Source organism: Bos grunniens, chromosome 10, assembly GCF_055505025.1.
Source record: "Bos grunniens cultivar Pamir isolate PY7600 chromosome 10, Bosgru_T2T1.0, whole genome shotgun sequence".
Lineage (NCBI taxonomy): Eukaryota > Metazoa > Chordata > Mammalia > Artiodactyla > Bovidae > Bos > Bos grunniens.
Genome location: NC_141174.1, coordinates 80,513,403 through 80,527,700, shown reverse-complemented (window position 1 = coordinate 80,527,700; position 14,298 = coordinate 80,513,403). Strand labels below are relative to the sequence as shown.

The 14,298-nt window shown below is 44.8% G+C and overlaps 1 protein-coding gene across 7 annotated transcripts in view; it reads left to right on the top strand.

Annotated features, from left to right (window-relative positions):
- Positions 1-392: 392 nt before the first annotated feature.
- Positions 393-14,298, top strand: part of C10H14orf93 (chromosome 10 C14orf93 homolog) — a 19,294-nt gene continuing 5,388 nt past the window's right edge. For 2 of the 7 annotated variants that reach the window (XR_015135152.1, XM_086322359.1), the window contains exons 1-4: positions 393-427; positions 10,411-11,432; positions 12,210-12,353; positions 13,750-14,070. Coding sequence is in view for 5 of the 7 variants with exons in the window: in XM_086322359.1 (XP_086178485.1) it covers positions 10,830-11,432; positions 12,210-12,353; positions 13,750-14,070 (1,068 nt within the window). In the remaining 2 variants the exon portion in view is untranslated. Of the gene's footprint in view, positions 513-10,410; positions 11,433-12,209; positions 12,354-13,749; positions 14,071-14,298 lie in introns of all 7 variants that reach the window. The other 5 variants (XR_015135153.1, XM_086322360.1, XM_086322362.1 and 2 more) reach the window with 4 other exon arrangements.

Here is a 14,298-nt window from a genome sequence, read left to right as displayed (position 1 = left end):
CCTGATGTTTAATCCTATTCTAGAATTTTACTGACTAGTTAACCGAATTTAGCAAACTGTCAGAGAAGGTGCTTACTGGACTGTTATTTATGCTGGTGACAAGGGCCAGGGTTCACTGGTAAAAAAAACATGGGAAAGGGTGAGAGGAGGCTGAAAAGTGAAAGGAAGGGGAGAGAGGTGGGGAAGGTGCCAAGCAGGTCGCCCGGGTCGGAGAGGAAGGTGGCTGGGGTCGGGGGTCGAGCGGCCCTTAGGGGCCCCCTGGGGCCCGCGCCTCGGGCGCTGCGCGTGTGCTCGCGGGCGGGGCGCCCCGCGGCCGCCAATGGCCAATCCGGGCTGGCGTCCGGGGAGGGGCGGGGCTTGCTGGCTCGGGCTCCGCGAGTCCTCCTTTTTGCACACACACGAATACAAAGAGCCATACGACCTTCGGGTATCCTTTTTCCATTTTTTTTCTCCTTAATCTTGTGTGTGTATTCAAGTTTTTTTAAAAAATAGAGATCTGTGGCAGTGCTGGGGTGAGGAAACTGTTGCTAAGGGGAATGTGCGCTTTCCCCCATTTCTTTTTCTGTCTCTCTTCCTCTTTCTTTTTCCTGGTCAAGGTTTTAAATATACCAAGAAGTTGAGAAGCAGGATGGCCGTGTACAACTGTTTCCAGCCAAATTTATAGAGATTTTTTTTCTTTTTGCTATCACATTTTAAGAACTGGTAAATTTTTATAGTCGAGGGGTTTTTAAAAATTTAGCCTCTTGGGAAGTAGAGGTTTCTTTTTGAAGCCGGCCGAAGGGATAATGTAAATTTCTGCCACAGGCAACGTCGAAGTAAACAGATTTGAGGCTCCCTCACAGAGCTGTTTGCGTGCGTTTTACACACCCTCTTCCAGAACCAAAACCAAGTGGCTTGAATGTGGCAATTGTCCAAGGCCAATAGGTTAAAAATGTTTGTATTTTATAATTGTGACACTCATTTCCCTGGGGGAGGGGTCAAAGCCCTTTTTACAGTATGTCTTACCCACATTTTTCATAAAGACTGTGTGTGTGTGTGTGTGTGTTTTGAAGCAAATAAGTTCGTTAAGATTTATCTTGGGGTTTTGTGCTTTGTGTATATGTACAGTGTGTATATGTGCCGTATCAGATTTTGTTTTTAAAAGCTACTGCCTTTGGTTTTATGTGTGCAAAGCAGCCCCTAGAATGTGGATTTTTTTTTCTTGTGTTCCCAAATGTGATCCAGACAGGATTTCATGTGCAAACTACAGCCTAGAAGAAATCCTATGCATAAAATTACTTAGGTACTTTGATTCTACGTGCATTTACTGTATTTTCTGCTTTTCTAAAGTATCAGCTTACTGAATAATTAAATAATTGCTAGGGAATACACAGTTCACGTGGCAAATGAGGGTAAGCAATTTATTGACTCTGTGGTTTAAAGCCTTCTTTAGTGACTGTTTTGCCTAAGTGGTTTTGCTTTTTATTGTCTCACGTTCCTAAATGTACAGCTGTGTATATTTTGGCCTTTATGTGTGGTTTGGTTGGTGTGTTCAGAAGGGAAGTTCTCTCTTGGCTTTTTGACAAAAATGGTCGTTTATAGGTTGGGATTTGTTTGAATAACTCCACAGCTGGCAAAATATCAGGAAAATAATCCAGTCAAGTCCAATTCTCTAAAACCGTTCTTGATGGTGGTGATGGGGGAGGGGCCAAGAGGAGGCAAAGGCAAATAATACATAGGAGGCATAAGAAATGCATTTGGTTACCGTGTTGCGTTTTTGGAATGAAAAACGTTCTCCCTAAGATAAGAGTCATGGACATAAGTGTATGAATTAGAGGGCAACAGGCTCAGAGCAGTACCTCCGGTTACAGGAGCCATTTTCTCACTTAATTGTTATAGAACCACTGTCTCCTATTAGGAGTCATACGGAAAGCGTATTCAAATCTGTATTGGCAGATTGGAGTGAAAGGATAGGAAATATATGGGGGTGATGAGGGAGAAACTAGAATGTCACAAATTAAATAGTGACCACGAGAAAAAAAAAAAAGATCTACTGTAGAGTTGAAATTTCAGGAGAACAAAACCACTGTACGATGATAATACAATTCCATCCCCCAGCTTGCGTCCCACTCAGTTTCAAGCTGTATTTAGGACACCTAACAACGGCGATAAAACTATTTGTACAAGTCTTGACATTCACTGTAATACAGAATGCAGACTGTGAGCTCTCTGGGTTTCTTAGCTGTACTGAGTGCATTTCTATTCCCTAACAATACAAGTTAGATCAGTCTCAAATGTGGAGCATTCCACAAGTTTAGACCTGCATATCTGAAATCTAGTCAGAGTTTTAAAGTAGCCTTTGTGATGGCAGTAGTGCTGGGATTATTAATGGAATTTTGCTCTTTCTTATTCTTTTCCCCCTTCATTGTACGTCATCACGTATACTTTTTACCGTCTCGGAGAAGTCAGCTCTTCTTAGAAAGGTACGCAGCCCAAGCCCCTGTCTTCCTAGGTTAATTGATTTTTACTAGGAATTTAGGCTCTTAGCCAGTATTCTTGCTTTGAATTTGATGGTAAGAGAATTCCTCCCACGAATATATCGTTGGCTTGGCCCTCCTACCAAGGCAAAGCAAAAGCTAAAGTCGGTTGATTTTGCCCTGGCATCTGCGGGGCCCATAGCGATGAAAACTTACTTGAACTAAAGGCAACTGCTACCTTGCTAGTGTTATCTGAAAAATCTGTAGCTGAGGCCGGCAGGAATGAAAAGCCTTCCACCACCAAATGTATGAGGCCGATCTGTAGCCAATGTACCTATAATCGTGTACACGCAGCTCTATGAGCAGCAGGGAACAAAAGGGAGTAAACAAACAAAAAAATCAAGCTAAAGATGGCGTCGGGCGGCCTTGAAAAAGCCTCGCAGTCGTGTCCCTCCCTAAAGAGGCCCCTCCCCTCCCTGACTTGTTGCGTGATTGTGGATTGCGGCCAGTAAAGTCCCCGGCCTTGCTCCGCCCCATCGCCCAACCGCCAATCATCAGGAGCCTGGAGACTGGTGAGGCGGGGCCTCCCCGCGTGCGCGCGCTGGCAGGGTACACGAGCAGACACTGCTTTCCCTGGCAGTGAGCCGCGCGACTCGGAAAAGCCGAGGCGGCTGGAGCGGCGCGAGGGGCACACGCGGTGGGACACCAGTAGGGCAGCCAAAGCTAGACCTCCTCGGGAATTCCCCCGCCATCCTCAGCGCTTTCTTGGCCCCGTGGCAGTTACCCGCGGTGATCCAGCTAGATCTCCTCGGGTCAGTCGGCTGTCTGCGGCGCTGTGAGGAACACCCCTTCCTCGAGACCCCCAGGGCACACCGTCTACCCGGGGGCTCAGTCACGGGTCGCCCTGTCCCCTGCGGCCCCAAGGGAAGAGCTCAGCTCTGTTCCCCCTTTGCGCTGCTGCGCTCGCCCTACCTGTAGTTGAAACACTCTCTTCGGAAATGGTTCTGTTTTCCCTGGTGCCCACCTTGTCATCTTTGACTAATATTTAATCAGCTAACATTTACCAAGGGCTCGCTGGGCATACGACGCAACTTTGGGAGCTAGTTTTTCATTTTTCAGTTTCTCCGGAAATGCCGGAAGAGCCGTTTATGTCAGGTATATGGTTATGAAAACCTTACACCGGTCATTTTAATCTCACCAAGTTGCATTTTAGCAAATATAAAGAAAAGAGGCGGTTTAACACTGGGTTGAAAACTCTGGTACTACTATACAGATGTACTTGAAATTTTCGGATTATGTGAAATCCTTTTCTTAGGATCTCACTCTGCCCTCTGGGTCCACATCTCTTTTTTACCCCTAAAAAACAAGGTCTTAGATTTTCTTTGTTGATCTCTATTTGGGTCAGTGTTTCAAAATGTAGAAAAAGACTATTAATGATATTTCCTTGCCTGCTCTTGTCTGATAAAGAGCTCATCTCTGATAGAAGTAGATTTTTTTGAGAAGTGAGACATTTTTTAGCGGATGAGACATTTTGCACCTTCAGATGGAGGAGCAGGGCTGACTGGCACAGCAGGAGGTATAAGTGGCCATTTTCCTTTTTATTTCTTAAAATGAAGATTATGGTATGAATTGCTCTGCTTTCAGTAATCGCATTTAAGGAAGTCCATTGCTGGCATGACCCTGAATGAGTCAAGGGCCCATTATAAAAACATTTATCTTCTGAGTGATACCATAGACTACACATCTATTAGACAGAAAACTTATTTTTCCTAGTTTGGAGGTGAACTCAGTCATGCAGAAAATTCAAACTCAGAATGGGTTGAAGCAAGCAAGGGAGCTGCCAAGAGTATGATATATTTAGTTCTAACAAAAATACATGTGACTTGGGAGGAAATGGATAGTTAAGATTATGGACAGCCTTACCCTGAACTGTCTGTCCAAAGATGAGTTTTCATTCTTTATCTAAATATTTATGAAAAAATATCAGAAGTATTGAAAAGTACATTTTCTAGGCTTATTTCACATTATTAAAATTAGACTGATACTGATGAACCCCAAACACAGATTTTATTCACGCTTAAGTTTGACAGCTGCTGTCATTTTGTGTTGGCAAGTCATCATAGGATTGAAGATCATTTTCTTAACATTCCAATTCTAAAAGTTGATAGCATTTTGCAAAAGGCATATATATTCTTCAGTGATGGTCAGTCTTAGTTCATTCCTCTTGAACAAAAATGCAAACTTGGTTTTAAAATAAATCAGCAATCCGAAATTGCAAAAGTTGACAGTATTAATGTTTAATAATAATGGTATAGACACTGCTTGGATAATTTATTAACCGTTGCTTTGCCAAACGTTCCATGGATTGCTTCACAGGTATTAAACAGTTACACATTTTGAGAAGTATAATAAAGATACCAGAATAAATAAAGATACCAGAATAAAGTTTAAGTATGTTAATAACGTTGGCCGAGTTAAAGGGGCTCTGAAACTTTAAACTAGTTATGGAAAAAAGCAAGAATGATTATGTTAAGTCTGCAGTGTTAGAAAAGAAGGATTTAATAGGTTGTAACAGCAAATAATGCAGCACTATCTATAATGAAATTCTCTTATCAGTTTGAATTGTTCATACTGAGGAAGGTCCGTAAAAAAAGAATGTCTCAATAGCATACATATTTGTCTTCATTGCGCCACATCAGTGAATCTTTGCCCCGATTCATCTTTTTTCTTCTCTGCTGACTCAGAGAAGAGCTCACCTGCCTTCCTTCTCACATTGGGAGGATCCTTGCTAGAAGAAAACCTAAATCCTTTCCTAATACGTTCATCCTTTCCTTTTTCACTGACCTTATTTTTTTTTCTGCTTTTTAAATATACTGAGGCTGTAGTGCCTCTTCTGACTTCCTGCTTCCTTCCTTTCGTATCTATACTCTAGAAAACTTGACTTCATGTCTTGCTTCCATATTCTCTGCATCAATTTCTCTTTCATCTAATGCATAGTATTACTTCCACTACCAAAAAAACAAAAACAAACTTACTAGTCAGTGCCAGTGACCATCACAGACAAATAACATGCATTTCCTTAATTTTCATCTTGTTTTAACCATTCTGCTGCACTTGTCACAGTTGACTAGACCCACTTTCTTGTTATTCTTTCTACTTTGGTGTTCCTAACACTTTTTATTCCATCTTACTGACCATTCTTTTTTAATGAAGACTCTTTCAAGGATTGGCTCCAAGTGCTGTCCTTGGCCCCTGCCAAGGACCTATACGTACTCCTTGGAGAGCTCATTCACTCTCTGAGGTTCAAATTAACCTCCTGCTAAAGTTTCCAAGTCTGCATTCCAGCTCTGACCTTCCTCTGTTTTTGTTTTTCAGTCCTAGTCAGTTGCTTTCGGAACATTCCATTTAAAGATGCTGCCATCAGTTTGATATTTTAACATGTTATATTAATACACATCTTTTCAAACATGCTGGTGCTGCCTCTCAGCTTCCTCATTTCTGTCAGTGTTACCATCTTCTGACCCTTAGGTTTACAGTCTTGATGTTGTCTTAACCAATCTCTCTATCCCGCATATTTATTAAGAAATAAGATCAGTCCTGTCTCCAGGGTGTTGAACCTTCATATTCACAAAAGTTCATTCTTATCACCTCTCTCCAGGATTAAACAGCCTTCTAATCTCTAACTGTTCCACTTTAAGTGCTAAGACAGAGGTCAGTAAACTATAGCATGTAGTCTTAAGTCTGGCATTACACCTGTTTTTGTTGGCTCCATGGGCTAAGAATGGCTTTTATATTTTTTAATATGAATATTAAAATTAATATTTTGTGACATTTCTGTATTAATAAATAAAGTTTTATTGGAACACAGCCATACTTATATTTATATATCATCAATGGCCCCTTTGTGCTACAATGGGAAAGTCGAATGGTTGTGTCAAAAACCACATGGCCGGCAAAACCTAAGTTTCTTTAGTCCTTTCCAGAGAAAGGTTTGCTGACCCCTGACCTAGGAGTTTCCTTAACTTGGTTTTCAAAGCCCACTGTCAGCTCTCTGTACTTTGTATATAAGCCCTTTTGCTCTGACCTCTCACGTGTACCCTGTTAATGCTGTAATATTTGATTTTTTTCCTCTCACTCACCTTCTATTCTTACCATGGTACCAGTTCATTCTACACCTTGCTCAAGTGTCAGTTGGAGACTTTTCTTTGATAAGACCCCTTTCTCACGTGATTTCATTCTGTTGATCTTTCTATAATTTTGAACTAACTCAAGATATTTCTATTCTGTACTATATTTTTAGCCACTTGTGTATATTTTGCTTTGTTCTTTAGACTTTAGTTCTCACATGTGCTGTAAGCTCCTTGTGTATAGGGACTTTATCTTCCTTTCTCTTGAGTACTTGGAGGTGGCAATCCATTTTGGTGACTCATCCTTTAGCATGGCCTTATATAGACAGAATTTTTAGAAACACTTGTTTTTATATATATAACTTGCTCTTCTTCTCTAATGAAGATATATGTAGCTAATGATATTAGCATTTTAAATTGGTATCTGGTTAGTAAATGTAATTGTGAAATGTTCCTGTAATACCTGCCAACCCCAGTTTCCTTATCTTTTTATTCAGGGTCTTAGAGGTTATGTGGGAGACTCTAGCAAGACCCAGGGAAACTAAATCAGAAATGATGTCCATAGATACCCCAAAAGAGTCATTTGAATGCCCGCTGTGCTACGCTGCACTGTACCAGGTTTTTATAGACAGAGTGATTCAAGAAGACATGTATTTGTTGCCCTGAAAGTAGCATTCTAAAATGGATGAAGTTAGGTAATACCCAAAGTTGAAAAGCAGAAAGAAACTGAGGGACAGAATTGTAGAGCAGGTTAGTATCATGATATTTTATGTCAACACAAATATGAATATATATTTAGTACATTAAAAACGAGCAGAGTTGGGAATTCCCTGGTGGTCCAGTGGTTAGGACTCCGAGCCTCCACTGCAGGGGGCACAGGTTCCATCCCTGGTTGGGGAACTAAGATCTTATATGTAGCACAGTCAAATAAATAAACAAAATTAAAAATGAGTAAAGTTGAACAGTATCGTTAGTCTAAAGCCAGGTCATGATAGCAAGTAGTTACAAATACTGTTTTCTCAATTACTTTTCTAATTTGCATCATAAAAGGTTTTGTACTGATAAAAGGCATCTTTGTAGACTTGAATTAATTTCTTACAAATTTGGTATTGAATTTAGAGGGGAAGCTCCCCAAATTCTATTTCAAGCCATTGCCTTTTTTTTTTTTCCCCAAAATGAGGACATCAGCATGGATGTTCAAGATAGGAACACAAAATGTTTCAGGAATCCAGCTGTTATGTGTGGAGCACTGACTATGTGCCAGCACCCTGTTGGTGCCTTTATTATAAATAATCTTCACAAAAACACTCCAAGTGGGCAGAGAGGAGGTAGATAGCCCCAGAGAACACTGAGGCCCAAGTTCAAATAGCCCTTAAGTGGTACCGCATGATGAGAACCCTATTTTTTATTTTATTTACTTATTTATTACTCCCATCTCAGTGCTGTTTTGGGAAGATGACCTGAGAAAGACCGTTTAAAGGGACAGAAGGGCTTGAGACAGGTACAAGGCCAGCAGGGGAGAAGGCCCCCTGTAAGAAAGAGTATCTGGGGCAAGAGTGTAGCAGTTGTCAGTTTGATTGATCCCAGGAAGGATACCTACGCAGAGTCCCAACCTGATGCACCTTCGTTTTTAAAAAAATTTTTTTAAAGTGAGGTTTATCTGATGTACAATATTATAGGTTACAAGTATATAATACAGTGGTACATAGTTTTTAAAAGTTGTACTTCAGTTATAGTTGTTATAAAAACTTTAGCTACGTTCCCTGTAAAGTATATTCTTGTAGCTACGTTCTTCTGTAAAGTATATTCTTAGGCTTCTCAGGTCCCGCAGCGGTAAAGAAGCTGCCTACCAATGTAGGAGACTCGGATTTGATCCCTGGGTCAGGAAGATCCCCTGGAGTAGGAAATGGCAGCCCAGTCCAGTATTTTTGCCTGGAAAATTCCATGGACAGTGGAGCCTGGCATAGTCCATGGAGTTTCAAAGAGTTGGACATGACTGAGTATGCACATACACACATATCCTTATAGCTTATTTTATACATTACTGATTTATTAAATTTTGGGGGGTATATTCCCTGGTGGTCCAGTGATTATGACTCTGTGTGCTGTCACTGCCCAGGGCCTGGGTTCAATCCCTGGTTGGGGAACTAAAATCCCACAAGCTGAGTGGTGCTGCCAAAAAAGTTTTTTAACTGAATTATAGTTGATGTAAAATATTACATAAGTGGCAGGTCTTAATTTCTTACTGTACAAATCCTAAACCCAAGTGAGCGATCATTTGTATATTATCATTTACATAACTTTCTTTTTCTTACGGCATCCACGTTTCAGGTTAAACTCTGTGCATGATGTTGGTTTTAAAAAAGTTAAAACCCCACAGGAGCGTGTAGGCCCTTATTTAAGAAGGAAAAGGATATATTAATGATTCATTCATAATTGACTTGGGAATTGCTTAGTGCTTTCCTTTAACCTTTAGTTTTAATTTGGCTTTAACCTTTAGTTTTTTAGGTTTAGCTCTGCTTTCCAGTGACTCTAATGACAGAGAAGCAGTAAATGGATTTGAGTTAACGTTATTTCAAGAAGTGAATATCTAGCACAGAAAAGCATTTCTTCGATATAAAGGGTAGAAAGAGCAAATTAAAGACTATTCTTTAATAACCAAATGTAATTAAAATGCATTGTCAGATTTACATTTTAGTACCTCAGAGGCATTGATATTGCCTATTTCTGAAATGAGATTGCTGATTCAAAAAAAAAATAAAACCCCAAATTTCTGTATGTGGGAAATTCTCCTAACCTCCTCCTCTCCTTTTAATTGTGGTGTTATGATATAATTTACAGGGTAAGATAGAAATGTATCTCTTGAGGAAATTGTAAACATAAGATTTTGTCATTTAGGGAGCTTCAGGCAGAAAGATTCTTTTTTTCTATAATCAAGTGTCATTTAGAAAATGACAATATGAAGTTCCTTGGAGTGTTCTCAGTGGTACAACCCTCCCACACTTTTTTCCTTCTTTTTTTCCTGGAGTTTTAGTCGTTTAACTACAGTGATTCAGAGGAGAGGCAGTTTGGTTTATCATTGATATTCTGATCTCTCTTTTTGGGGACTGGTTGTGTGGGCAGAGTGGCAGCATGGAGCTACTTAGAAACTCCCGTTCAGCTCTGCCGCTCCCTTAAGCAGCATGAGAAGTGGAGATGAGGGGCCCTGGAGGTGATTTTTCTGGGCTTCCAGCTGGAGCATTCAGAACAGTTAGCTTCTATTGCAGAGGCTGGAGGCCCAGGTGTACAAAGTGTGAGAGTAGGGGTCTCTGCAGCCCTGATTAGGGAAGCTCAGTTCTCCCATCCAGGTTTTCCTTTCATTTCCCTGCCCATCCCCAAAGCATTAATGATATAATAGTGTGAGGTTGGCAGCATCTTGGGGGCTGCATTGATTGGCCTCTTCCTCATTTAGGAGTCTTACTCTGAGTGCATCTGTATGCAAATTATAGAGACCGTAGAATCATCATTCTTTATGTCAACAAAAAGTGGTATCAGTTTAAGAAAAAAATCACATGCACACTAGATTGAAAGTAGCAATAACTGGTTTCTGCTGTCTTCCCCTGACCTTGAAAAAGATATATAAGTTCTCTACATATCTCTTCCCTGGCCCTGGGTTAATATGTGTTTCCTAGAGCTGTTGTGTGAATGAGATTAACCTACGTGAAGTGTTCTGAACTCCTTAAGGAATGATGTCAAAGCAATAAAATGCAATACTGTTATTACAGCCAAGATAGAGAGGCGGAGAAGACAGATCTACATTTTCTTCCTTAATCTTCTAATCTTTCCAGATGCCCGTGGGTCCTTTAGAGTCCCCTCTCTGTTCCTTAGTGTTGGAGTGGTGGGGGGTTTCATGCCTTCCACCCTCTGAAACCAAGTTCCTCGGGAAGGCCTTCGTGGGCCCACCCTATGGGGAAGGGGTGAGGGTGACCCCCCAGTGTGGGGGACTAGGGCAGCCCAGGATCTGCACAGAGAAGGCCGTCTCCACTCTGCAGGACGAGAAGAGGCAGCCATGGACTGTGTGCGCCTTCACGGCTAGCCCACTGCTCCTTCAGAGAACCTAACCCCGGGTGCCCAGGCTCCTCTGACCACCCTCCATGAGGAAGGAAAGTGAATCTAGAGAGGCCAGCGCTTCCTGCGGTCCGGTCGGCTGGGGACACTTTTGGAGCAGTCCAGGAGCGTGAGCACCGCCCTTCCCGCCTCGACAACCATGTCCTTCAGCGCCACCATTCTCTTCTCCCCTCCCAGTGGCAGCGAGGCCAGATGCTGCTGCTGTGCGTGTAAGAACGAGACAAGCGGGGCCAGCTCAGGCTGTCAGGGCGGGAATCCTCCTCCCAGCACCCCGATCACGGTGACGGGACACGGTCTGGCCGTCCAGAGCTCCGAGCAGCTCCTGCATATTATCTACCAGCGGGTGGATAAGGCCGTGGGTCTGGCTGAGGCGGCGCTGAGTCTCGCCAGGGCCAACAACGAATTGTTAAAACGACTCCAGGAGGAAGTGGGTGAGCTGAGGCAAGGGAAGGTGCCCGCCGCGGATGAAGACAGGGAGAGTCGGGCACACGGCTCCCCGCTGGAGGAGCCCGGGCCCCTCAAGGAGAGCCCCGGGGAGGCCGGCAGGGCCGTGCCGCCGGCTGTGGAGGAGGAGTGTGACAGTGTGGGCAGTGGCGTGCAGGTGGTGATCGAGGAGCTGCGGCAGCTGGGAGCGGCCTCGGCTGGGGGGCCCGGACCCTTGGGCTTCCCGGCAGCTCAGAGAGATGTGCGGCTCCCGGGATGCGCCCTGACTGCTGGCGAGGGGCCCCCGATGCTCAACCCCGTGAGTACACAGCACAGGACAGGAGCCGAGCTGCTCCCTGTGCCCTTCCTGGCCTTCCTCTCTTTCTCTCTCCTCTCCATCCTTCAGCCTTTCTTTTGGTGGTATCAGTGATGCAACAGCAGGGTACCCAGTTTCCTTTGTCGTCAGGGAGAGTTAGCCCTCCTGTTTTTTTCTGACCCCGTGGCCTTTCTGGTAGAAGGTCATTGCTGGCATGAGTGGCATCGGGGCTGCCCTGCCCTCCCACTCTGTTGTGCCGCATGGCACCTTCTCCACAGCTGCCTGACAGCTCCATGGGCTCTGCCTCTCCTGGCGAGGATGCCTGCCATGCAGACGACTCATTCATATTTGATCACGGGCCCTCTGCTTGCCAAGAGGAATTCAGGACTAGGAGAGAGATGGGGTTGTGAGGAGAGAGAGGCAGAGGTGGGGAGGGAGAGCAGGGAATGAGGGAGGGAAAGGGCAAAGCTGGTAGCCAACAGGTTCAAGAAGGGAAAGAGGCCATTGGAAATGAAGAGTTCAGAAAGGAGAAAAAGTGGAGACAAAGAGCAGAGGAGAAAGATGAACCTAAGTGGAAGAAGATTTGATGCAAGGGAGAGAATATGAGGTAAGGTAGGAGGGAGGTAGAGGAAAGGAAATAAAATGAGGAAAAATGGGCAGTCGAGAGTTTACCTAAGAGGATAATAACGCATACGGAGGAAGAGGGAAGCCAACGAGCCTGTTTTGTGAGCCGGAAAAGACATAGAAATACACTGATATTTCAGCTTCTTTACTGCTCAGGGCCATATGAGCAGGAAAATCCTGGCTGAGTCGAGTAAAAACCGAAGAATGTCACATGGAAGTCTGGAAAGGAGATGGAGCAACTCTAGAGATCTCAGAGATGTGAAGCTAACAGATGTGTTGCCACTTGAGAGACAGTGGGAGGTCTGTCAGCTCCCATCCACCCTCTCCTCCACCGCGTCCTCCTTCTGCCCTCTGTCTTTTCCTCCACCCCCAACGACAAGGCCTAGACACCCAGGAAAGAGTAGAGCAGCAGAGCAGGGGGGCTGAGACTCTGAGCCCATCTGCTGGATCTGAGCAATGAAGGCCGCCTCCAGGGTCATACTGAAACTGGTCACTGCTCCACCAAGGCCTAGCCGCACGGGTGGGTGATGGCCCCGAGGCTCGCCCCAGTCTGCCCGGCCAGGGACTAGACTTGGTTTGGGGCTGTCGGAGGAGCTGCTGGGAAGGTGAGAGGAGGCAGGGAGGCACCAGGCCCGGCAGTGCCCTGAGCTGTGGTTCTTTCTGGCAGGGAAGGCTTCCAAGCCGACAGGATGGAATTAGATTTCACAGCACAGAAAGCAGCTCACAGGTCTATAAATCTCAGCCTCCTCCCCCGCTTCTTTCTGTGTTTTTTCCCCCACTTTCACTGTTTTGTTTTCCTGGCTGCAGAAATCCCCCTCCTTTCTTCTCCTCTCCCTCTCTCCCTTCCTCCCTCCTTCCTTCCCCTACCCTGTGTGTCCTTGAGTGAGGGCACAGGCAGGCAAGCCGATGTCAGGGCAGCGACTGTCAGATGTAGCCAGGGCAGGATCAGGGTGAGGGCACCTGCTGGACCCGCAAAGGGAAGAGGGCAGGGCATGGGGAGGGGGAAGGCAGTACCAGCCTCTCTAGAGGTTTCCGACTTTATATCTCCCTCCTTTGCTCCCATTTTTCTATTTCTCCTTCTTGTTATTTTATTTTCTCACTCCTCTTGCTTGGTTTTCTTATCATCGCTTTCTCCCTCAATCCCTTTCAAGCAAAACACTTACCTAGCTACCTAACCTATACTCAGGTGCAAAGCATCAATGACTACTCACAAATAGAGCATCAGAAACAAGCCTTGTCCTTACAATCAGTCCTGGGGTAATGACCCAAGATGAGAGGCCCCGTTAAGTGAAAGTTGCTCAGTTGTGTCTGACTCTTTGTGACCCCATGGATTCTAGCCCGCCAGGCTCCTCTGTCCATGGGATTTCCCAGGCAAGAATACTGGAGTGGGTAGCCATTTCCTTCTCCAGAGGATCTTCCCAACCCAAGGATGGAACTGAGGTCTCCTGCATTGCAGGCAGATTCTTTACTGTCTGAGCCACTAGGGAAGCCCAAGAAGCCCTGTATCTGCAAGAAATATTTGCCCCACGCTCCCACCGGAGTCCCAGAGAAACAAGCCATGAACCACTGAAGACTGGGCTAGACTCCCCCCTGTTCCCCACTCCTGTTCATCATACTTACCAGTGAATGACAGTTGACCAGGTTCCCACAAGCCCGGCTGGCTAATAGAGTTTTTTTTTTTCCCGTATGTTCTTAGCTGGTGGACGATTATGTGGCCTCTGAAGGTGCAGTGCAGCGGGTGCTGGTGCCTGCTTATGCCAAGCAGCTTTCACCAGTCACACAACTGGCAATCCAGCGGGCAACCTCAGAGACCGGGCCAGAAAATGGAACCAAGCTACTGCCACCCCGCCCTGAGGACATGCTCAGTGCTGCTGCCACCCTGGAAGGGCCTTCGGAAGAGTCAGGCCCTGGGGGAACTGGGGAGCTGAGACAGTCTCTAGGGTTCACTGCTTCCCCATGCAGGACCAGAGGGAGTGGGCAGAAGAACTCCAGACGCAAGCGGGATCTGGTCCTCTCTGTGAGTGAGCTCAATTGCTATACATTTTTCTTCAGTTTGGAGAGATAAGTGAAGAGTGAAATGTGGGTTGATTTTAAACATCCCATGTGGAATGAATGGTATCCTGAAGCCTGCTGGAGTGGGAAGGGCAAGAAGGAGACAGACTGTTCCCTAGCCCCAGGGACAGACAGTCCCTTTGCTATCAGTGGAACTTGTTTAGGCTTTTCCGGATAGATTGATATCTTCCAT